General features: G+C 36.2%; 1 protein-coding gene across 2 annotated transcripts in view; it reads right to left on the bottom strand.

The window, feature by feature from the left end:
• LOC132098049 (cyclin-dependent kinase 16-like) overlaps nucleotides 1-23,625 on the bottom strand; it is a 33,390-nt gene extending 9,765 nt beyond the window's left edge. Inside the window, exons 1-6 of one of the 2 annotated variants that reach the window (XM_059504155.1) lie at nucleotides 23,237-23,625; nucleotides 11,880-12,060; nucleotides 6,011-6,175; nucleotides 2,382-2,515; nucleotides 1,898-2,023; nucleotides 77-133 (exon numbers count right to left, since the gene is read on the bottom strand). In XM_059504155.1, coding sequence (XP_059360138.1) covers nucleotides 77-133; nucleotides 1,898-2,023; nucleotides 2,382-2,515; nucleotides 6,011-6,175; nucleotides 11,880-12,000 — 603 coding nt within the window. In that variant the 5' untranslated portion in view covers nucleotides 12,001-12,060; nucleotides 23,237-23,625. The remainder of the gene's footprint in view (nucleotides 1-76; nucleotides 134-1,897; nucleotides 2,024-2,381; nucleotides 2,516-6,010; nucleotides 6,176-11,879; nucleotides 12,061-23,236) is intronic. The other variant, XM_059504156.1, reaches the window with a different exon arrangement.
• Nucleotides 23,626-23,808: the final 183 nt, after the last annotated feature.

Genomic DNA, 23,808 nt, shown 5'->3' with positions numbered 1-23,808 from the left:
AAAAAGATCATGCACAGTAACGTGACTATGGTGCATTGAACAGAGCAATTAAGATATAAACTGACTGTGAAGTTACCTCTCCTAGTTTATCCAGTTTGACATACGTCTCCAACTTCCCAAATCCAATCTCGGACTGCAAACACACGAAGACCAAAACTATGTCACAACATGGTCCTAAAAAGCATCACTAAAACAACCAAATTTCAAAGGCATTCATGTGAACTCATTTCAGACGGCTGGGCTGGGCTGGTCGTAGATGTTTATATAACACACATAGACAAAATGAGCTAAAATATCCCTCCCTAAAATAAATAGGGAACAATTGAAGTGTAACAAATGAGGTGTTTAAACGCATCACAGATCAAGCGTGTGTCAACAGCACTGAATAAACATCACGGTCTGGGTTTATATGTCATATCAAGGGCAGCTGAACTCATGGGATAGCATAATAATTGCATGATTTCTACATTTTGTCAAGAATACTGCTCAAAACATGTCTGGGTCATATCTCACTCCAATATGACTTATTTAGGACTCTGTTTTAGTCCTAAATAAAATACAGAAAAATTACAATTATTTCCCTCTCAAATTCTTAGTAAAAAAAAAAATCCATATCAGACATCCAAAATAAATCATATATATTATTCAATTAGGAATGGACTAAATGCCTAATTACCTAATAATTTTTGTACTGAATTTTATTTATTGATTTAATGTATATATGTTATATCTTTACGTGCTACATTTTGAAAAGTAAAATAAGTTTAAAATGCCCCCCCCAAAAAAACTAATAAAACTAGGCTTCAGTTTTATTTTGAAAAATAGAGTTGTTGTGTTCCTTTATATTTTTGGGGTGAAATATGACCTGGCCATTTCTTTGTGAGGCACACTCATTTTGTGCGACACTAATATTTCGAGAAAGTTTTAGCAGCGAGACCGATGCCGTGGAAGTTTGTCTTGTCTGTGTGTTCACAAGGATTTCAAAGCACTGATAATGTGACCCTGAACAAACAAGACAAGTCAAGGAGAAAAGAAGAGACACTCAAAGAGAGAGAGTGAAGGAGAATGAAGGATAGAGCAAAAGAACTGGTGGCAAAAGAAAACAAAGACAGAAATTGGAGGGCATCAGTTTAATTAATCATATTAAATTGATTTAAGTCCAAATTAAAATTTGCTAAAAAAATAAAAATAAAAAATAACTATTTGATTTTATGCCAGGATCAGGGGTTATGTATATGACAAACTCAGGACTAATCAAAGAAAAAAAAAAACTTAATAGCAATAATAATAATAATAATAATAATGATACAACAAGAAAAATAATGTCCTAATATTTGTTTATTATTTTATGCAATTATTTTTATTAATAAAAATAGATACAAAATAAAAAAGAATAATATACAGCCTTTCAATTTGATACTTGTTAAAAAAATAAAAAATAAATTATATATATATAAATTTATTTTTAATTTTTTTATCTTCTGTAAACAGTTTTTTTATGGCCTTTAACGCAAGTTTCCTGTATATATATATAATAAAGTTTTACAGTCAGGTACAGTTTAAAAAAGACAAAAAAAAAAAAATATATATATATATATATATATATATAAATACAAATCACAGTCAATTTTCTCATCTAAATAAATATGAACAATTCAGTTTGGTCATTTCTGTTTCTATCTTTCATTTATAACTGGATTCACTTTGTATGATTAGTTATGGAAACATTCTATCATAATTAATGATGTTATGAAATCATTTGAAATAGTATCTCGAGGGCCACAATGAAAAGGAGAAACCACCTCACGAATTGGATTTGAGCAGAAAATCAGGCACAAGCAGAGGCTGAAAAAAAGGAAAGAGGTTAAAAGAAAGAAAACCAACAGAGAGGCATTACCAGCGATACTCTGCGTAATCTCCGGCTGAGCGGTTTGTCAAACAGGGGGCTGTTGAGGCTGAATTTCTCCAGGTAGCCATCAGGAAGCCTGATATCGGCAGGCAGAGACAGACGTTTGTTTATGTCCTGAGAGTAAAGGAGGAGGAGGGGGAACCATTATTAGTTAAGGCCTAAAGGTTTCGTTACACTCCACAACAGTAATAACCCATATGGCCCGCAGGCTAGTCATCTAACTGATGGGTACTATTGGGTGGAGCATTTTCAGTACCCACAATGCACCATTAGTCACACGCAACTGATGTACCTTCAATAGCAACAAACAAGCGAATGGTTATTACGTGGTACACGGTTTAACTCAAGCAAACATAACAAAAACAAAGCTAAGCCATGTATTTCTTACCAAACACATCATATATTATTCAGGTGTCCCACAAAATACTGACTAGAAAAAAATAGTAAAGCATGGTCAGAAACGTGAACATACCTCTGTGGAAATTTTGCGACCGGGATTGTTTCTCAGACGAACTCGGACGGGGCTATGCACCTCCTCAGAGGAAGTGGCCGAAGCCTGATCGCTTTCTCCATCGGAACCCATTTTTACATCCTCATGGACGATTTCTGCATTTACAGACACAACCACACACATAAAAACACTGGCATGCTATGCCGACGGCACGATTCAGATGATATTGGTAAAATGTATTGAGTAAATCAAATTTGTTGTTTCTAAACGACTTTCCGCCACTTCATTTTTCTATTTTAAAGCCAAAGTAATGCTGATGTATCATCTGTGAGCCTGCAATAATCTCCAAATGCATCTCTTGCACATTTATCTGTCTGTCTCTGATGCATTTATATGATTCTAAGATTCATACCACACTACAGCTGAGGAACTACTTAGCTGCTCTGAAAGGAGATCCGTCTTGTACCCACACACAAAAAAAAAAGAACACTCATTTATTCACTCACTGTCCCATCCCCCCATTAAACCATAACACAACCTACCTCCCCCTCTCACTCCACACACACACACACACAGTCACTCAGCCTGTCTATCCGTGTATAATAGTGAAGTGGTTCTCAACTGATTTTGCTTCAGGATGCAGATTCTACATTAAACATCAAGAAGCGACCCAGGCAAACCAGAATCATGAGTAGCACAAAATTAAACCCTAACTAATCCTAAAAAACCTATAAATGAATAACTACTTGACAGGAAAATGTTTCACATTTCTCTTGAATTGTCAACGGTTTTATGCTCTTAGCAGCCAAAAATTGATGCGGTTTAGGCTGTATCATGTTTTACTTAGCATGTATTTTATTCAAGCTTTGAGATGAGGGCATGTCAACCCACTTATTAAATCTGCCTTTAATGTAGTGTCTTATAATCAATGCTATGATTTATAATCCCATGATTCATGATTATTTTATTTACATCATTACCATTTATTTCTATTCTATTTTGCTTTATATTTTTGATTAACATTTCTTAAGTGTTAATGTCATTGCTTGTACAGTATGTTGTGTCAATTGCTTGTTTACATTTGCATATTGCTTTGTATTTGTTTGAAAGGTGCTATAGAAATACATTTTGATTGAGTGACTGATATAAAGCAACTTCTGCATGTTGATGTCTAATTTGGTTATCTTCTACCCAGTGACATTGGTAAAAATATGAAAATACTGTATTGTCTGATTGGATGCATGGCTTTCAACAACAAAAGATATGGGAAATGTGTATTTCTCCTTCTCTTGATAATCATATTTTTTTGCTCTCCTACTTATGCATAATTATATGGTTAGCTGCATTTTATCATTAGCATTTAACAAATTTTTTACCTGGGTTGCAATCCACAAATTGAGAACCACTGTAATAGTGTATATGTCTATGCTGCATTTCACAACAGCAAGGCTGGGAATCGGAAAATCTGGGAAAGAACTGGTTTCTGTTTCTTAATAAAATATAGTAAAATAATTTTATGACACTCAGTTCTACTAAGAGTCTTGAAACTTCTGCATTCTTAGATCGTTGTGGACGGAAGTCGTTTTTTATTTTAATTTTGAGTGTTTTTTTAATTCAACATTCAATTTAAGCAGGACTGCTTAAATACATTGCTTTTTACAATTAAAATGTCACCTATAAATGCACCGTTTCAGGATACATATGCTGTTTTGCAGGCGTGTATTGTATGAGATCATTTCAGCAGAACAGTAACAACAGATCCGAAGCAATTTTACAGTTCCTGAAAAACATTATTGTATCTTTGCGGTCTTTATCCCTCCTAAACCCTATGACTATGGGTTTTACAAAAATTTTAATTCTGTCATCATTTACCCACCTTCAAATTATTCCAAACCTGGATTAATTTCTTTCTTATGCTGAACACAAAAGATGACATTTTGAAGAGATCGGTAAACAAACACATTTTTTTTGTTTAATTAATGGAAGTCAATTGATAGTTTTCACATTACGTCACACATTCATAGGAACGCCCACCAGGAGGGCAAAACAAAACTTTCCTCCACTGACTGCCAGTTATTTTTACGCAGTTTGCATTAGGTTGTAATGTAGTAAAACGCAGATTTTAAAAGGCGAAATTTAGAAAACACCTTATTATGTATATTTTGTTCTATGCATGCATAATATAAAAATATTACTGTTTTAAATATATTAAGGCACTTTAAGCATTTTACCTTGTTTTGTCGAACTGTTTAATGATTGAAATATTGCTGTGGGCGCTCAATATGGATTGCAAATGGCCAAAACCTGCATTTTGTTCACATACCTTGTTTTATTCTTTTGAGAGGGGTCTAAATACCCTATTTGCGGCTGTCAAACATGAAACATTGACTGGCTTGTCCTGCAGTTCTATGGATGTTTTGCCCTCCAGATCTTTGAGCCGGTCACATGACTGAAAGCTATGAATAGGGACCAGCACACATTCCAACATTCTTCACAATGTCTTCTTTTGAAGCAGACGAAAGAAATTCATAAAGGTTTGTAACAACTTGAGGCTGTGTAAATGATGACAGGAATCTCATTTTTGGGTGAACTATTCCTTTAAAGGTATACTCCACCCCAAAATGAAAATCTTGACATTAATCACTTATCCCCATGTGGTTCCATACCCGTAAAAGCTTTGTTTGTCTTCAGAAAACAATTTAAGATATTTTGGATGAAAACTGGGAGGTTTGTGACTGTCCCATAGACTGCCAAATAAATTACACTGTCAGGGTCCAGAAAAGTATGAAAAGCATCTTCAGAATAGTCCATCTGCCATCAGTGGTTCAACCGTAACGTTATGAATGTTGCGAAAATTCTTTTTGTACGTGAAGAAAACCAAAATAACTTTATTCAACAATTTGTCGCCTCTGTGTCACCGTAGCGCCATTTTGGAGAATAAGAGCTGAACGCAGGCAGTATACGCTTTTCTGTGTCAGCAACACGGATGCACTGTTTTCTTTCAAATCAAATACGTAAATATGTGTAGAAAACATATCCTTATTGTGTGGCTGACACAGAATAGCCATTCGCTCTCCAAAATGGTGCTAGATACGGAATGGTGATACGGAAGACACAGAGGAGACAAATTGTTGAATAAAATCATTATTGTTGTTTTATTCACATACAAAAAGTATTTTCGTCGCTTCATAACATTACGGTTGAACCACTGATGGCACATGGACTATTCTGACGATGCTTTCATACTTTTCTGGACCTTGACAGTGTAAGTTACTAAAAGACTCCTGGTTTTCATCCAAAATATCTTAAATTGTGTTCCAAAGACGAACTAAGCTTTTGCGGGTTTAGAACGACACTTGGGTAAGTGATTAATGACCAAATTTTCATTTTGGGGTGAAGTAACCCTTTAAGACAAATAAAGACAGAGAAGTTGCTTTGTCATTACTGTTCTGCTAAAATTATCTCATTGTTTGACAACGGGCCAAGTGGAAGTGAGAATGCAATAACAATCATTAAGTGAAGCAATAAGGAACACGAAATCGGAAACGAAGCTGTTAAAATTCCTTGCGATTCCCATCCCTACTGTGCAACCTTACACACATCACACTCTCGTCCTCTGTGTGCATGCGTGTACATGCGTGTGAAAGTACCGAGGCGCGTGGTGTGGTTGAGATAGGAGCTGAGACTGCGGCCCAGGGTGCGTGGTCTGCGCAGGGCGCTGCTGTAGGACTGCAGGAGGGAGTGCATGCTGAAGGAACCCCCCGAACCTCTCACTGAACCCCGCAGACCACCACTGCCTCCAACTGGCATGGCCTCTGAGAGGGAGGAGAGGGGAGGAGGACGACACACAGAGGAAATGAGGACGAGGGCAGAGAAGGAGCAGGGAAGGAGAATGTAAATGTGGCAGGAGCGTTACAGATAGGAAAAAGAAAACGGAGCAGAAGTGAAAGGAAAAGGGGTGAATAAAGAAGATAAGTGTATTATGAAGATTAAAAAAAAAAGAAGAAGAAGTGGTTGGGAATGAGTGATATGGTTCGGATGAAATGGTAATGTTGGGTAGCAAGTATATGATTAACAGAGAAGAAGGAAAAGGGAGAAAATCAAGGTTTGGGGGGAAAGGTCACAGGACAAGAAGAAAAAAAAGAGAGGAAATATTAAAATAAAAACAGAAAAAGTCAAATTTTAGAGCATGCAATCATTTTTCTAAAACTGTTAAAGAAAAGAAGATCGATTTACAAGGAACATCTTCAGTGTTAGTAAATGACGTACAAGGGGCCAGAATTATTTAGCAACAACACTGATAAATTTATTTTCTCGCTGCCGGTAATTGTTTCTAATGATGCTCTGCGATAAAAACGACACACAAGGGCATCGATTCATCAGCATATGAAAGCCAAACGCCTTTCAAATTAGTGCAGGGTTTGGAGAAATGCCAAAACACACTACAAAAGAATGAGATGGATTTTCTGGGTCAATATGATGATGTATTTGCATATGGTAATTAGAATATATAGCATGTACATATATATTATCGACTTGGGTGAATCGTTTATGGAGACAGATGTTGAACTGAAGCTGTTTCTTTGAAACTGTTGGATCTGAGATGAGCAGGATCTGTCAGTGCAGTTAGCTCGAGATGGAAAGCCATGCTAGAAGACACATGCTGATTGGTCAGAGGGGGTAACAGCAGGCAGGAGACAGTAGCTTAGCTCAATGCACGCAAAGCCATAGCCAGTCCTTGGGTATAACGGATAGATTGGCTTTAAAACTCATTTCGATGTTTTAATGCAATGCTTTTATGCTGCATACCCGTATCACACTGGCAGGCAACACGAAGGGAGGCAGAGGTGAATGTATATGCATTCAGTGACGAATGGCTGAAAGACTTTCTTGAAACCACATGGATGAAAGCATAGCCTTGAGCTTTGTACTTGCTTCTAGAAAGTATCGGGACTTTTAAAGTGAACATCGACCCCATTTACTTGCTTTTTAAATGTATTGTATGCTCTTCAGTGCAAGCAAATTATAGGTACAAATATGTTTACAGAATTCTTTGAAATATAGCGCATTCTCCACCTAAAACGACTTATTTTCTGAAGAAATAATAATAACCTAATCAAATCAGATTCTGATGGACAAAATTATGTTGTTTCACTCTACATAATTTCCTGCTGAATATTAAATATATCTAATTATGGAGGTTAAACACATAGCAAATGCAGTTGGCATTAACGCTTCCTTAAAGGGACAGTACACCCAAACATTTTAATTATGCAACTATTTACTAACCATATTGTTGCTCCAAATATTTATGGAGAACTTCCACTAAAAAGAAAAAACTCAACATTTCTCCAAATATCTTTTCTTGTGTTCCACAGCAGACCAAAAGGCATACAATGTGAGAAAATTATGACAATTTTTATTTTAGGGTGAAGTATCCCTTTAAGAGAGATTTTATGCCTGTAAATCAGTTACTAAACTTTTTTTTTTTTCAGAACTACCTTAACATTTATAACAAAACTCCTTTGAAATATGCACTGTTATATTAACATCAATTGGTCATAAATAGAACTGGGTTTTCTGTTGCATGCTGTCAGCAAAGAAAACAATAGAAAATGCACTGTCTTTTCGCAATTCAGACTGAAAGCTCAACTCATTTAAAATGTAATTTCTTTTGCCATGGAGCCGTAGATTCAAATACAGCACCTCCACTGAACAGTGAAAGAAAACACTGCTGTAATGAAAATTCACTGTATTAAAGTTCATAGCTACTCTGTTCCAAATTTACAGCAGCAAAAGTAAAAGCCACAGATCTCACATTAACCAATAAACATAAAAAGGAAATTAGCAATTCTTTTTAGAGATTTAGGCACTTAAAGTGGTCTGCTGACAGACTAAATGCTCTTTTTGAAGTCTGGCCATTTGCAACAATTCTGGCAACTTTCTGACTGCCATTATATAAAAACCCTAGAACAGATTGTACAGATGGCGCTGAATTTGAGCTGTTTTTATCCCCTCCGGTAAGAATGCTCTCTCTCTCACACACACACACACACACAATCACATACACTCTGGTTATGAGCATCTGAAATATTATTACATGCCACAGAGCTTCATGCACGTCCCAGTATCGGGAAGGAATTACTGGGACGACCTAGAGATGAAACATAATTATGTTGTAATGTTATGTTAGATATGCTTAATCACACTAACTTTGATTAGTCATCATTAAACAGATAAGTCGGCCAAATCTGTACAACTTCTGCATCAACTGTGTTTGTGGAATATAGTGGAATGGAGTTAAACATGACCAATTGTGTTAAATGTAGCATTATATCCTTATTTGTTTTTAAACAAACAAACAAGAAAGAAAAGAATTTTATGCATGACAAGCATTTGAGTTCTGCGGAATTCTGCAGATGTAGATTCCATCCCGGTTTACTGATAAGATAATAAAACAATCACCATGGTCACTAGAGCTGCACGATTAATCAAAAAAATTGCCATATGGCTTTACTCAAGTGCTACTATTACATCGCAAATGTTACTTAATTACATAAATATATGCACTGCATTCTTACACGCAAGTGGCTCATTATATACAGGTGTTTTTAGCATCTCACAGCAGCTCGGCTGACACATACATATAGGCAGTGTTGGGAAGGTTACTTTGGAAATGTAATAGGTTACAGATTACAAGTTACCCTGTTTAAAATGTAATAGTAGTGTAACTTTTTCAATTACTTTATTAAAGTAATGTAACTAATTACTTTTGAGTACTTTTTGATTACTTTTCTAAATTTGTGAAAATTATAGAATAATAAATGAAAGCATATACATCAACTTAAATACATTTATCTAATAAGCATGTGACGTATTCTGTGTAATAAACTCCTGAAACATTGGTGTTTTTTTTTAAACTGCTGTCTCTTTGTATATGATATGATGATAGTTTTCTCAAAATAAGTAAAATGCACATGAAGTGACACAGAGCAGTTCTAGAAATTATGTTTATGTGCTCGTGTACTCCTATATTGAGACGGCAGAGGTTGAAAACACTGCGAGCTTCAGTAGGCTTATGTGTAGTAAATGAAACCATGTCTTTGCCATTAATTTACAGGAGGGGCAGACTGGGAAAAAAAATCTGACTGGAAAATTCAAACTCATACAAACAAAATCATGGACAAAATTATTTTTTTGTATGGACCTGACATAACAAAAGGTTTAAATCTTTAATTTGGGGACATGCAAAATAATTAAAAGTTCCCTCCTGAACTGCACCTTCACTTCCTTTTTTCTCTTCAGTCTCTTTATTTTGCCCTGTTATCCATCTCTCTCATGACTTTAATACTCAAGATTGAACAAAACTATACTTTACAATACAATACTCTACAATACTACAATATCTTTATAGAAAAATCCTAATACTGTACACGAGTCATATTTTTCCCTTACAAAAATTAACCTTGCTTTTATTAGCCTATATAAAAGTCAAATAACCTTGTTTTGTTTTTGTTTTTTTTTGCAAATGGATATGTATTTATTTTTAAATAAATACATTTGTAAAATAATTTTACATGTTTGGTTATCACAGTTAAACAATAGTAACCATTTTCTCTGGATTTATAGTTAAATATTAAAATGTTAATTTTCGTAAGGGTTGTGTTGTTGTCTGTCCGTAGCTCCCCCTAAACCTATAAAAAAATCTGATTGTTTTTCAGCTAAATTCCTACTGTAACATTACAACAGATAATAATGATGTCCTTTATATAGTATTTCGAGTGATGACTGATGAGCAACGTGCTGCTTGATTAATTAAATAAAGAAACAAAGACAAAAAAGCATCTTTACAGATAAAACTGACCTGAAACCCTGAACAGGAGTTCTGCTTCTTTGCTCCAGCAGTCCACTCTATTCTCTCTGTCTCTCTTTCTCTCTCTCTCTCTCTCTTTCTCTCTCTCTCTCTCTCTCTCTCTCTCTCTCTCTCTCTCTCTCGCATTGATTACTCTGATCGAAACCGTTTGGCGGAGGTGCGGAGAGCGCGCGAGTCATGACTAACAATTCATGACTTATTAGAGATTTAATTATCAAATGGCGGATTCGCAAATGATCGCGTTAGTACATTCGGCAGGCAATTATACAATAATGATATTAAATAGTGGGGCAAAATCGGCTGCCAGGCCACCGGGAATTGTCCCGGTTCTCCCGGTGTCCAGTCCGCGCCTGATTTCCACAGACACGCAGAATGTGCAAGTCATATATTGCATTTTTGGGGCTTAATATTCACAGACACTAGTCGATGTCATGTTTTGATTCAAGTGTACCATTCTACGAACCAGACTGTATTTCCGCATCCCGGAAATTATTAGGGCGGTATGTCTCAGAATAGTCAGTGCAATCTGGGAAAGAAATCAGTTAAATCTGTATGTGGATGTGTGTAAATATTCAAATGTAATCCCCTTTGTAATCGTTAAAAATTTCATAAGTAACTGTAATTTAATTACTCATTTTTTCGTAGTAACTGTAACTAATTACAGTTACAATAATTTTGTAATTAAATTACATAACGCCGTTACATGTAACTAGTTACTCCCCAACACTGCATATAGGAATGCAATATCCGCCAACCATCTTCACATACTTGTAATGAGAAGCACTTATCAAAAGAGTTCTGTCATCATTTACACACTCTGCTGTTCCGAACTCATACGAGTTTCTTTCTTCTGTTGAGCACAAAAACAAAAAAGATATTGTGAATAATGTTGGCAACCAAATAGTTGACAGTAGCCAATGACTTCCATAGTTACGAAAAAGTGAATGGCAACTGTCAACTCTTTGGTTACAAACATTTTTCTAAATATCTTGTTTTTCTCTCTCTCTTTTTTTTTTTAACAGAAGACAGACAATAAAACAGGTTTGGAACAGGTGGAGAGTAATCAAATGATGATAGAATTTTAATTTTGGCTTAACTATCCCTTTAAGGGCTCCATGTGTTTTATCCATCAAAATAAAAGTTTGATGGTTTAACATTTGAAAAAAATCAAATAAAAATTAAGACCATTACCGTTATTAGCATTGTAATTTTACAGTTGTAAAACAATATTATTAAACAATTTCCTTAAAAACTACTTTTTTATTATTTTACAGTCAAATAAAATCTACAATAGATTTTTAAAGTTATTATTTAGTTATATATATATATATATAATAATGGCAATAATAAAAAATATCATAATTATTTTTATTTATTTTTATGAACTTTTATTATTAATAAGAATTATTATTATCTTATACTATTAATATAAATTTGTATTTATGAAACATTTTCAAACCTGTCATTTTTTTCATCACATTTTAAATTGCAATTTTATTAAATTTTTCCAAAATCGTGCAGCCTTCTATGTTTACCGATCAAATACGGTCACATCCATGTTCAGTAAACCAGTGTATGCCAAATTCTGCACTAGAAATCAAGTATGGCTTTCGCATTGTATTGCAAGAAAGTGAATGTTACCGTACCGGAATCACTGTGTGCTCCTGTGTCCTGAGAGCTGATGGTCTCGCTCAAGGTCTTGTCCCCGCTGTTACCCCCTCGCAGCGTCAGGGACAGCTGCCGTTTGATCTTCCTCATGCGGTCCATCAGTGGGGGTATGGGGGGCTGAGGTGAGGGGGGTGGAGGGGCTGCCACTGTTCAACCGCTCTGTTATAGACACAAATCCACAAGCAGAACCTTACACGCTGATTCCTGATTCATTTGATATCCTCTGTGATTACTGGACACAAAAAGTCATGCATTTTCAAGGATGCTCTCCTCTTAAGACTGTAATGGAATGTGTTAACATATTCTAGGATAAATATTAGCTTTAAATTATGTGTAAAGACAAACATGGAGCAGAGAGGTGACTCAAAGGACAAATTTGTTTATTTCAGAAGCACTGAACGTTATTTGAGCGGATGGCGCTCTACGGAGTGGACATCAAAGTGAGAGACAGTAACTGGAAGAGGTTCATGGTGAGAGATCACCCCTACAATAAACAAATTACACAGCCAACTTTAACTACACACATAAGTAATGGCTAGCAACAGTGTTTTCACACTAATCATTCTTAGTGTGATTGTTTTCATTTATGAATCAATCGCATAAAGGATTGCAGACACAGCAGATTCAAGTGTATTTAGGCTTGAAATGCAAGGAATCCAACTGGGAGACTCTCAGAGAAATCTCAACAGATTCATTATATGAGAGTATGTGCAGAGAGAAAGCACTAAACACATGTTAATGATCACAGAACAGACTTGACCATGTACATTCATCTCGGTTCTGTGAAATCCAGAGATTATGGGTTTGTTGAGAATAGCGTGTAACTTGTACTTTTTTGCAGTATGCACAAAACACTAAAATGACCTACTAGATGTGCAGTACACAACAAGAGCACAGTGAGAAGTGAGATACCACAATGCACTGCACTCTACCTGACCTTCCATTTGCAGTATGATAATAGAACTGGACACAATATAAAGCATTAATATTAGGGGTGCACCGAAATTTCGGCCGCCGAAAATTTTCGGCAGAAATGGCATTATCGGTTTCGGCCCGAAATAAAAAAAAACAGCCGAAAACGTAAACCGAAAATGAATGTCACCCGCCCCTCCCATCCGTTCGCAAGCGCTTAGGTTTCACTCACGGTCGAGCTGTTATCACGCGTCTGCCTATCAAAGATTAAGCATGTCAAAGGGCTGTCACAATCAAAAAAAGCTTGTCACAAAAGCTGCACAATCGATCGGACCAACCAACACAAGTTTCGAAAACGAAAACAGGGAATCGATTTTAACGGCCTTCTCTCAGAGCGCGTCACTATACGCTCGCAGCGAACGCGCGTCACACAGCAACTGCAGGTTCTGACACACACACACACACACAGAGCCTATTAATGCATAATATCAATGTAGCCTTCAGTAATGTTTTTCATTGATGTTATGGCAGTCCACATTGCTGACTTGTGCGCGTCTCAAGCGCCCTCTTTACGTTCGCCCTAATGCCTGTTTAGTTGTCGGTGGATTTGCCTATATTTGGCGTTGAAAAACGGATCAACGCCAAATATAGGCAATTTACTAACGATTCAATGAACACTTTGCCTATGTCTCAAAAATCGAACAGGATTTTTTTTTCACAAAAGTGACAGCCCAATACGAGAGGACACCAAAGTTGCAATATGTAACATTTGTTCTGCAAAAATCTCCAAAATTGTGGATTTTTTTGCACAATTTTTAAAAAACAATTTTATTTGATGGAACATAAAACTTGAAGAATAATTATTATTTATTTATTGTAAAAAATATTTTATGTTTTGTTATGTAACTGTTAATAAAAGTTTGATTATTATATTGTGATTTTTCAATTCAGATCCATTAAATCCAAGCAATATATATATACGTTTTTAAAACAAGCCATTTTCGGCTTCAGTTTTGGTTTTCGGCCAAGTGCATCCTAAATTTTCGGTTTCGGTTTCGGCGCAGAATTTTCATTTCGGTGCATCACTAATTAATATGTCCTTCTTCACTCATACTGTGTAATTAAAAGAGCCTTTCCAGTTAGGCTTTTGCAGTTATGATGGTAGCTACAAATGATAAATGGCACAAATATATACTGGTAATTGAAGCACTGTATATGCTAGGCTTAGAAATTAGTTTAGTTTGTTAAGTTAGCAAAGTAACCCCCCCCCCCCCAATTTATTATTTATTTATTTTGTAATTATATAATATCATGCAATTTTGGAAGTTCCTAAAGAACATACAGTACAGACCAAAAGTTTGGACACACCTTCTCATTCAAAGAGTTTTCTTTATTTTCATGACTATGAAAATTGTAGAGTCACACTGTAGGCATCAAGGGCTATTTGACCAAGAAGGAGAGTGATGGGGTGCTGTGCCAGATGACCTGGCCTCCACAGTCACCGGACCTGAACCCAATCGAGATGGTTTAGGGGTGAGCTGGACCGCAGACAGAAGGCAAAAGGGCCAACAAGTGCTAAGCATCTCTCGGGGAACTCCTTCAAGACTGTTGGAAGACCATTTCAGGTGACTACCTCTTGAAGCTCATCAAGAGAATGCCAAGAGTGTACAAAGCACTAATCAAAGCAAAAGGTGGCTACTTTGAAGAACCTAGAATATGACATTTTCAGTTGTTTCACACTTTTTTATGTATATAATTCCATATATAATTCCACATGTGTTAATTCATAGTTTTGATGCCTTCAGTGTGAATCTACAATTTTCATAGTCATGAAAATAAAGAAAACTCTTTGAATGAGAAGGTGTGTCCAAACTTTTGGTCTGTACTGTATATATTTCAATAAATAATGAATTGTACATATTATATATATAATACAATATATACAATTATACAATAAATACAAATGTGTGCGGGGCTAAAATGCAAATATACTAGGCCTGAAACGATTCCTCGAGTAACTCGATTACAAAAAATGATCGAGGCAAATTCCTCTGCCTCAAAGCCTCTTTTAATTAATTTTAAATCTCCCGTCAGGTTCTTTCGCAATTCGTTTGTGACACAACGCGTTTACGTCACCCACAAAGCGGAAGGAGACACAAGCGCTGCTTCGCATACTGCAAGGAGTCAGCAGTGTTTTGATTTGAGGGCACGGGCAAACGTAAAGAGAACGTCGTGGTGTGTGTCCATTGCAAGACAGAGCTACCACAACTAAGGCCCTATGATTTGCGCGATGCAGAAAATGTGGAGGGAATCGTGGAATCCAGTCATAAAAATGGAATTTACAGTTTAACGCGGAATGGCAAGGAATTTGCCAAATTTTGAATGAATTAATAAAAAATAGGTCATTGCACTTACATCAAATCACGATATGGACTAATATCTGTAAATATTAAGCCGGAACAGTCTATTTAAATATGAATCCTGCATGTTCTGCATGTCTCTGTTAAGGAATGGAGCAGAAGCGCGTCTTCCTTTATTAACACACGCTGAAGCGTGTTTCAGCGTCTGCTGTCTCACTAAATAAGGACGTGAACACATGAACAACATCTCCAGAACCGCTCTGACACTCTGTCACTTCATAAGCATTTGACCTTTTGATTTGAGTAAAACTAGCGTCACATCACATACACAGAACTGTAAAGTTACGCCAACCCGTCAAAATAAAAGTCAGGTTAAAGAGTATTGTTCAGCAGAATGTACATAGCCTACTACTAAAAAAGGTTTAAATCACAAGGTTTAAAGGTTTAATCACACAACATTTCTTCCATGTTTTATTTTTAATAGTAAATCCCCTTTGTTTACCAAAAAGTGAAGTCAATTTTCAATAATTAAAAGATAATTTAAATTAATGTTTTGTGTTTAATGTTTAATGTGCATATCAGAAAATGCTTTATTTAAAACCCCAACTGAATGGCACTTAAATGCACTTAATTCATCTGCCAACCTTATTGTCATTGTTCTAGGGCTGCAACTAACGATTATTTTGATAATCGATTAATCTGTCGATTATTTTTTTACTCGATTAATCGGTTTATGTACTTATATTTTAGTTTTTTCCATTTTTTCCCCAAGTAAATTATTAATAAATGGTCTTTATCCTTCAGCATAGATTTTTAAGAGATTTTAACCATTTTGCCCTGTCATATCCTCATCAAAAATATACCTGGAGTTGTTTTATTGTGTTAGTAATCCTTTGTCGAACTCTTCTGCAATCTGAACACTGACCCATACTCTAGCAAATTTCACTAGGAGATTTAAAATAATGTTTTCACCATGGCAGTCCTTAGAGCTCCTAAAGTAGTTTAACATCCCGAACAAAGCTTATTAAGGAATCTTTCAGAACATATTTTCACCAAGAATAAGGATAAAACAGAATAAAATTGCAGTGCATTGTATTTTATTATTTACTGGGAAACAGCTTTATAGCTTTTGCTGTGAAATTGTAAACAATCCTTCGAAAAAAGTGCCAATGGCCTGAAACCTGAATGGAACTCACAAGTAAAATCCACCAGAAGGTTGTCCAGAAAAAAAATTGGACACACACAAAAAACCTGCTGTGTGAAAAAGAGCAGTGAATACTTAGAAAAAAAAGTGCATTTCAAATATCTTTAACATTTACCTCTCTCATTCAGTCATAATTAGGCTGCACGACTGAATTTTGAACTGGTAAACGACAAACTGATCACAGAACATGTTTGTAAAGCTTTAAATGTTAACTGTTAAAAAGCAATGTTATCAGCTTTTACGACTAAACATTTGCAAACAACATTGTACTGGAGAATCTGCACAAATAAGTCTTAGGGGCCGTTCACAAATCGCGCCTAAAAACGCGTGGAAAACGCTAGGCGCACCGCTTTCTCCTTCTTTCCAAAGCGCTCGTGCAGTTGCGCCCCTGAGGCGTCTGCCTTTGCTAAGCAACCATAACGTGCTCTCTCCTTGAAGACGCGGAAATTTCAGCAAAGGATAAATGGATTTGCAGCTCAAAAAATCGCTTGCAGTAGCTCTGCTACTAAATTTATTTCAAAATGGAAATCCATATACAACTATGATCAGCTGTTCCTTTCATCTTGACTGAGCTTTTAACGTTGTTAAGGGAAAGGATGAAGCTGATTGGTTAGTTCTTGTCACATGACCCGTGGTGCGCTTGCGGCATTCTGAAAAGTTGAAATGTTTTTAACTCGATGCGGTGCGGTGTTGGAAATAACGAACTTGAGCGCGCAAAAGACGCAATATGTGAACGTCCCCTTAAACAGTTCAGTAGTGCAGAGTTTACAGGTTACTCTTCTTTTTTGAAGGCTCAAAGTAAAGTACTCCCAGTCTCCCACATCCCGCTAAATGCTGCAGAGACGCTGTTCGGGAAGCACGTGACATAAAACGAGGCCAGCTATTGGCTATTCGCTACTTCTCCTGCTGTACTGGCTGAGTAAAACCTCCGGTGGCTCATTACTGCCACACTTTGGTCACCGCAGATTTGAAATATGCACGAAATGAGCCGCTTACGGCAAATAAAAATTATTTAGCAACGAATCGATGACTAAATTAGTTGACAACTATTTTAATAATCGATTTTTATCGATTAAATCGATTCGTTGTTTCAGCTCTACATTGTTCACAGTACAAGTACAGACAGAGAAACAATGGGTAATAATTAAATGTTTATTTTTGATGTATGAATTGCATTCTATGCATTTAAAAAAATACAAATATTTTTTTTTCTAAAAAAGGAAACTTAGTTGTTCATTTTAAGAGACCCAGGAGTCTCATTTTCTCTTGCATAATTAATATTGCCCTTTAATTAAGCATAAACACATTTTATTTTACTCGATTAATCGATGGAATTTTTGGTAGAATACTCGATTACTAAAATATTTGATAGCTACAGCCCTAAAATATACTATTTACAAATGAATAAATAAATTCTATAATTTAAATATATGACATTTTATATTTAACATTTTTACATTTTATATTATATTTTAATAGTATTGTTATTATTATTATTTTTAAAATTGGAAAATAATACATATTAAAAAAGTATGAATACAAAAGTAATACAAAAGTATGTAGTATATATATATCAAGATAATATTCCATTCAACACAGCCTAAAAGAGAAAAAACAAGTTAACCTCAGTGCTTCTAGGGAACACAGGGTCTTCTCTTAGGGAACAACAAATATGCCAGAAGGTTTTGCCTTTCCTTTAGACTAATCACATGTTTTGGCAAAAAGATGAGCAACAATCTTAACCGCAAATCCAAGCTTTGGGTCCTTGGACTTAATGTGACCCACTAACAAGTTGCCTTAGGACGAGATTCTACTCGTCTACGATTTCAAACACTTGTTTCCTGTACAGATATATATCGTGGTCCATGCTAAGAGAGATTTAACATGTCAAACAAGTAACAGACCACATGTTCTTTAGAAAAACTGCTTATAGAAGTTGTCTAAGCCACTCAAAAGTAGTGCACTGACTCTTAATTTGTCAAACAGCATTTTAAAACACAAAAATACATATCAAAGCAGTATTTCAAGGTGATAAATCAGTGTAAAATCCAATCTTGAGGGGTTTAAAGGCACATTAAGCAGAATGCATAAACTTTGAGATCACACAACAAGTGATGATAAAGGATAATCTTCACTAATTTTATTTTATTGTACAGACACCCAAGAACAAGGGTTTTAAAGAACTCCAAGCAAACCGTTGGAAGGTTAACACTAAAAAAAGACTATAAATAGTTGAAATACTTGAAATAGCGAGAGTGGTGTTTCCTTTCCCCCCTGAGGGGGAAGCACGGAAACACACGCCTGAAACCCAAGATGACGAAAAATTATGAATGTTGAAAAGAAGAGCGAATAAAAGGGGACAGATGCAATAGCAATCAAGGCAAGGCATTTAAAGTGTCTTTTATTTATCTCACCCATAAATTCAAGGTGAACCAAGCAGCCTCAAATCAGATCTCCTGAATCAGACAGTCAACAGGAAATCCACAAACCTTTGCTCATGTTTACGTAAACCAATGTGACAAGCAGCTCAGAGGAGGAACTCTTGACTGTTAAAGGACATTTTGCATAATATTCATCATGTTTTGCATTTTGAATAACAATCAGTCATGTGTTTGAATGGCTGACAAAATCTGGAAATCTGTTACTCTGAGCCAAAATGAATGGAGTCATTTCCTAATCAGTTCAGTAAGGCCTAAAAAAAAAATTTGTTTGGTTCCGGTTTCCGACCGACCCTGTCAATTTATGTGCGACCCAAATTTATTTTATGAGACTGGGGAAGAACGGTCTTTCACACATCGTTAATTAAATTACAGTTTCCTTTAAATGCTGTTTTACACTTAAGTAATCCGTTAAAAACCATTAAGTATTGCATCAAAACCCTTTAACTGTCAATTCCTAAAGTGAGCTATAACTTAAGGTTTGGAAATCGTAAAATTAAGAGAAACACGGGGGGAGGGGGGGAGTAAACAATATATCGCGGAACAGAGAGGGCACTGACAACATGCTGACAGACAGGACATTAACATTACCAGCTTACTTTTAATATGAAACAAAGTCTCATTTGGTTATTTCACCTTTCAAATGTGGTCATTTTTTAAAGAAATGTAAACAATAAATACCGTTTTGTGGCTCTTGAATGTGTCGAACAGATCGATGTAAGCTAGATCATCAGTTAAAACTAACTGATCGTCTCTTGCTTATAGTTAATTTATAGCATCAAAATCAAATAAACCACATAAATGAACATAACAAAGAATGTTGTTTGACTACAAAAAGATGTCTGTACACTCCGTTTTTCAAGTTCAAATCCTCCATGTTAATCTACTATGAGATCGCCTGTCAAACTCCCGCGAAGGCTTTTTGTGTGTGTGTGTGCGTTTTGCGTGTCTATGGCAACAACAGACTTTAAACGGGAATACAGAATCACTGTCGTAAAAGTACCGGTACACACATTTAAAATCAGTGGCGTGTGTGTGTGTGTGTGTGTGTGTGTGTGTGTGTGTGTGTGTGTGTGTGTGTGTGTGTGTGTGTGTGTGTAAAACTGCCACTGGAGAAAAAAAAAAAAAATAAAAAAAAATAAATCCCTACCGACCAATGACCTCAACTGACAACCAACCGGAACCAAACTTTTTTTTTTTTTAGGCCTAATCAAAGACAATGGTTATGAGCTTAACCTGTTTACCCTCCATCAATTTCGCTCCACACTGGCTTCATTCATGACCTGCTGAGTGATTGCGGCCCCACTGGAAAGCAGCAGTGGTCTACATTGGGTTAAGGGCCATTTCAGCTCTCGACATCATCTTAGTGCTACTTAATCAGGGTTGATGACTCTTTAAGACTCTTTCTATCTCTTTTCATTACTGCCCGCAGCAGTCGACCACCAAAACAGCATGCAGGACATGCATTCTGTGGGCCACTGCTAACTAACACAGAACTAACTGCATCTCAACTCTCCTGCAAACATATTTTCGGTGCTTGGTTTCAGAGCCAAGGTGTTTCTTTAACTGAGCTGCATCAATATGGTGCAGTCTGAGGCTCAGTTTTCCACTCTATAGGTCAATAAATGCTTCATGGGGTTCGGACGGCTGACAGTGCCCGCCTGTTCTTCGTCCATGTGGATGAGTTTACAAAATACAAACCTAACCAGTCAAGCAGCAAAAAACAGCCTTTCTGCTGTAAAACATCTTTAATTTGATCATAAGCAAGAGAGTCAAACAAAGCACCGGTCCATGTTGGCCACAGGCCCCCAACATCCCTCTCCAACCAAACTGACATGCATCCAAACACAAGGTGACACCCCGACGGGGGTGACCTTCCTAGAGACTGATTCTGGAACACCAGGTCCAGACAGCACTACATCAACCAGCCTCTGAGCGCAAACATACTTGTGCTGCTGTCATTTCTCCACGGCGGCGGCGGAGGAAAAGTGGAAGAAAGTGTCTGTACAGCGCAGCACCTCATCAATATTATTATGCTGGTGACACATGCCAGAACTAGAAAAATCAGCCAGCTCATGTTGGTTGCTTTCTAATTGGACGCTGTTATTCACTGAGGCATTATGGGCTCTATGAGTTTCAAATACAGCAATAACGAAGACCATTACAACAGTTGGAGGAAACCAAGAATGCAGCCTTTGTTAAATATGCCTCAAAGCTATGGAACACACAATCAATAGATATTAAGGAAAGTGCTATATTTTAAAAAGTCATTTTTATTTTAGCTTTTAACCAACCAATTTTTTCTAGTGAATTATATGTATTGTTATTAGTGCTGTCAAATGATTAATCACATATGTAAATATTTCCAAAATATATGATGTATATACATAATAAATATACACAGTACACATGCATGTTATGTAAACAATTTTTTTATTTTGAATGTGATTAATCATTTGACAGCACTAACTGTCATCTTTTATTATTATTTTGTTTTAATTTCCATTTTTGTTACACAATATTTTAAAAAGAAAACTGAAAAAAAAATTATTTTAGCATTTAACTAGCAGATTTTTTTTTGTTTAATTCTATGACAAGTTTTAATTTCCATTTTTTGCTAGGCATTTTATGTATATTAATTGTATGTTTACTATCATTAAATAAAATATCTTATTGTAAAATAATAAATATAACTTATGTTAGATTTTTTTTTATCTTACTCAAAGAAATAGTTTATTTGTCAACAATGTGCCATGTAGAAATCCACCACTTAAAAAGCAAATTAAGAGATGTGCCAGAAATATTTCGGAAAATTGTGAGCAAGTAAAAACATCAAAAACAAGATCATGTAGCCAAAATAAGCCAATGTTTGATAAGTATAGGTTTTTCAATGAATGACAGATAGAGATAATGTTGATTACATAATGCAATTTAATGAAATAAAATACACAGAAGTGCAAAATGTGAAAAAGCTTTTTGTGAATTTGTGGCAAAGATGTACCCATTTTGTTTATCGGTCATGCATATACAGATTTCAGTTCATCTTTCCCCATCTATTACTAAAAATTAAAATACCCTTAAAAACGACTACAGAACAATTCTGCAAGCAATCCACATTCCTCTTGAATTATTCTAGTCCTGCTTCAAAGCCAATTACTTCCAACACCGAAGTCAAAGGTCAAGTGCTTTCCCTTATTCTCTTAAATAAGCAATCAATAGAGACCACCACTTAAATTTAGGTTGATGAATGCCAGTTAACTAAAGCATTGCAATTATGCATGCTACAACAGTGTAAGGCTATTTAGGTGAGGAAAGCCAAGTTAAAAACTCCTAAACCATCTGTCACAACCTAATGATAATATTCCACAAACCAACCCCCTCAACATGCACCCAATGCCTCCAACATGCCATTCTGAATCAGACCAGCAACTGTCAAACACACGCCTCCATCTGACCAGAACTGAGTGTTTCAGGAGACTTCTCATTACTGCATCTCATACAAGTTTTGAACGAGTAGGACTGGATCACTCTTCCTCCTTCCCCATTCCATCAGTTTAACTTGCACCAAAAGTGGTTTCACCTGCTGGGAAATCAAGGTGAGCTGGAAAGATCATTATGGCTTTTATATGCCAGTAATGGATTCAAGTACAGCTTTAACGCTAAGGTAGCATGAATTCGATAGTACATATTTACAACTATGACGTAGACTTACAAAACACCCCCATCATGTTTTGAATGAGTGACGTCACGCTGTCAACACTAGACGCCAATGCCAACGTAAAATACGTCATTGACAATCTTTCCTCTCACTAAAAGGTATTTAATTAAATATTACCCTTTATACTATTTTTAATAGCATATGTTATTAATATGTTAAACAAAATTGCTTAAAATGATCATACACCTTCATTAAACCCATACTGTATAAGCCCCTGAGGTAATTCAGATTACATTATTAGAAAACACAACATGAGTGAATAATACAGAAGACTCCCTCATGATAAGAGAATTACACAGGCAAGCCATAAATAAGTAAAAATAATTCAATTAAACCTTGATTGCAGCCAGACTGCTGACTAATCCACAGTAAACCACACATAAACAGGTTAGCTAGCCACGTTAGCTATTAGCTGGCTTTAAAGACCAGCATTAAATAGCCATTGTACAGGAATGCGAGAATGATTCCTTTTTATTCCTTCATTTTACTTGTTCTGTTGTTCATTCGCATATATCATTAAACAATATTTCGGTTTCCATTCAGACAGACTTAACGTTACCGGGTTTCACACAGACTGTCCGGCGCGAATTAACTCACGCGAAAACGGCCTAAATCTACTTTTTCTGTCCCATTTAATGTTTTCCCCACTTTGCGATGAAATATCAGATTGGGACAGAATTAATATCCGGGATGGCTTACTTACCCGTGGAGTTGAGATCCGTGTGTGCTTGTGTAAATGAGTGAATGTGTGTTGCTCGTGTAATCTTAACAGCAATAATAATATCCCAAAGCGGCCGCGCGCTCCCAATAGTCCTCGGCCATGATCCTCTACTCCTGCTGCTGCTGTTTGTCCGATCTCCAGTGCTGCTGGAGCGACTCCTCTAGACCCCGCATGTCTCACCACTTCTCTTTCTGTCCTGAAATTGCTAAAACGTTACGGCAGCTGTTCCTTTCCTGGCCAAATCCGGACTGGAGTGGATCATGGAAGCGACAGAGCAGCTGCGAATAGATTCAGGAGTCACTCATTGGATAGGTTGAGGAACATGTCATTATGCCATTGAACTAATTCTTTAGTATTTAAAATGAAAATCTTATAATATATCTATGTTTTATCATGTTATATCCCTGATTATGTTGATTATGCACATTATGCGTCCCTGCAGTCATGATATTGGGATACGAGGCGAAAAAGTCCACCCCTAATAAATTAAATTGGCTCATAATGGGCTGACCGGAATTCCGTTCAAGCAAGTCAGACTGTACCATTCAGGCGGA

Source organism: Carassius carassius, chromosome 21 (assembly GCF_963082965.1).
Source record: "Carassius carassius chromosome 21, fCarCar2.1, whole genome shotgun sequence".
Classification (NCBI taxonomy): Eukaryota; Metazoa; Chordata; class Actinopteri; order Cypriniformes; family Cyprinidae; genus Carassius; species Carassius carassius.
Note: the sequence above shows the minus strand (reverse complement) of the source record. Positions and strands in the feature narration are given on the sequence as shown.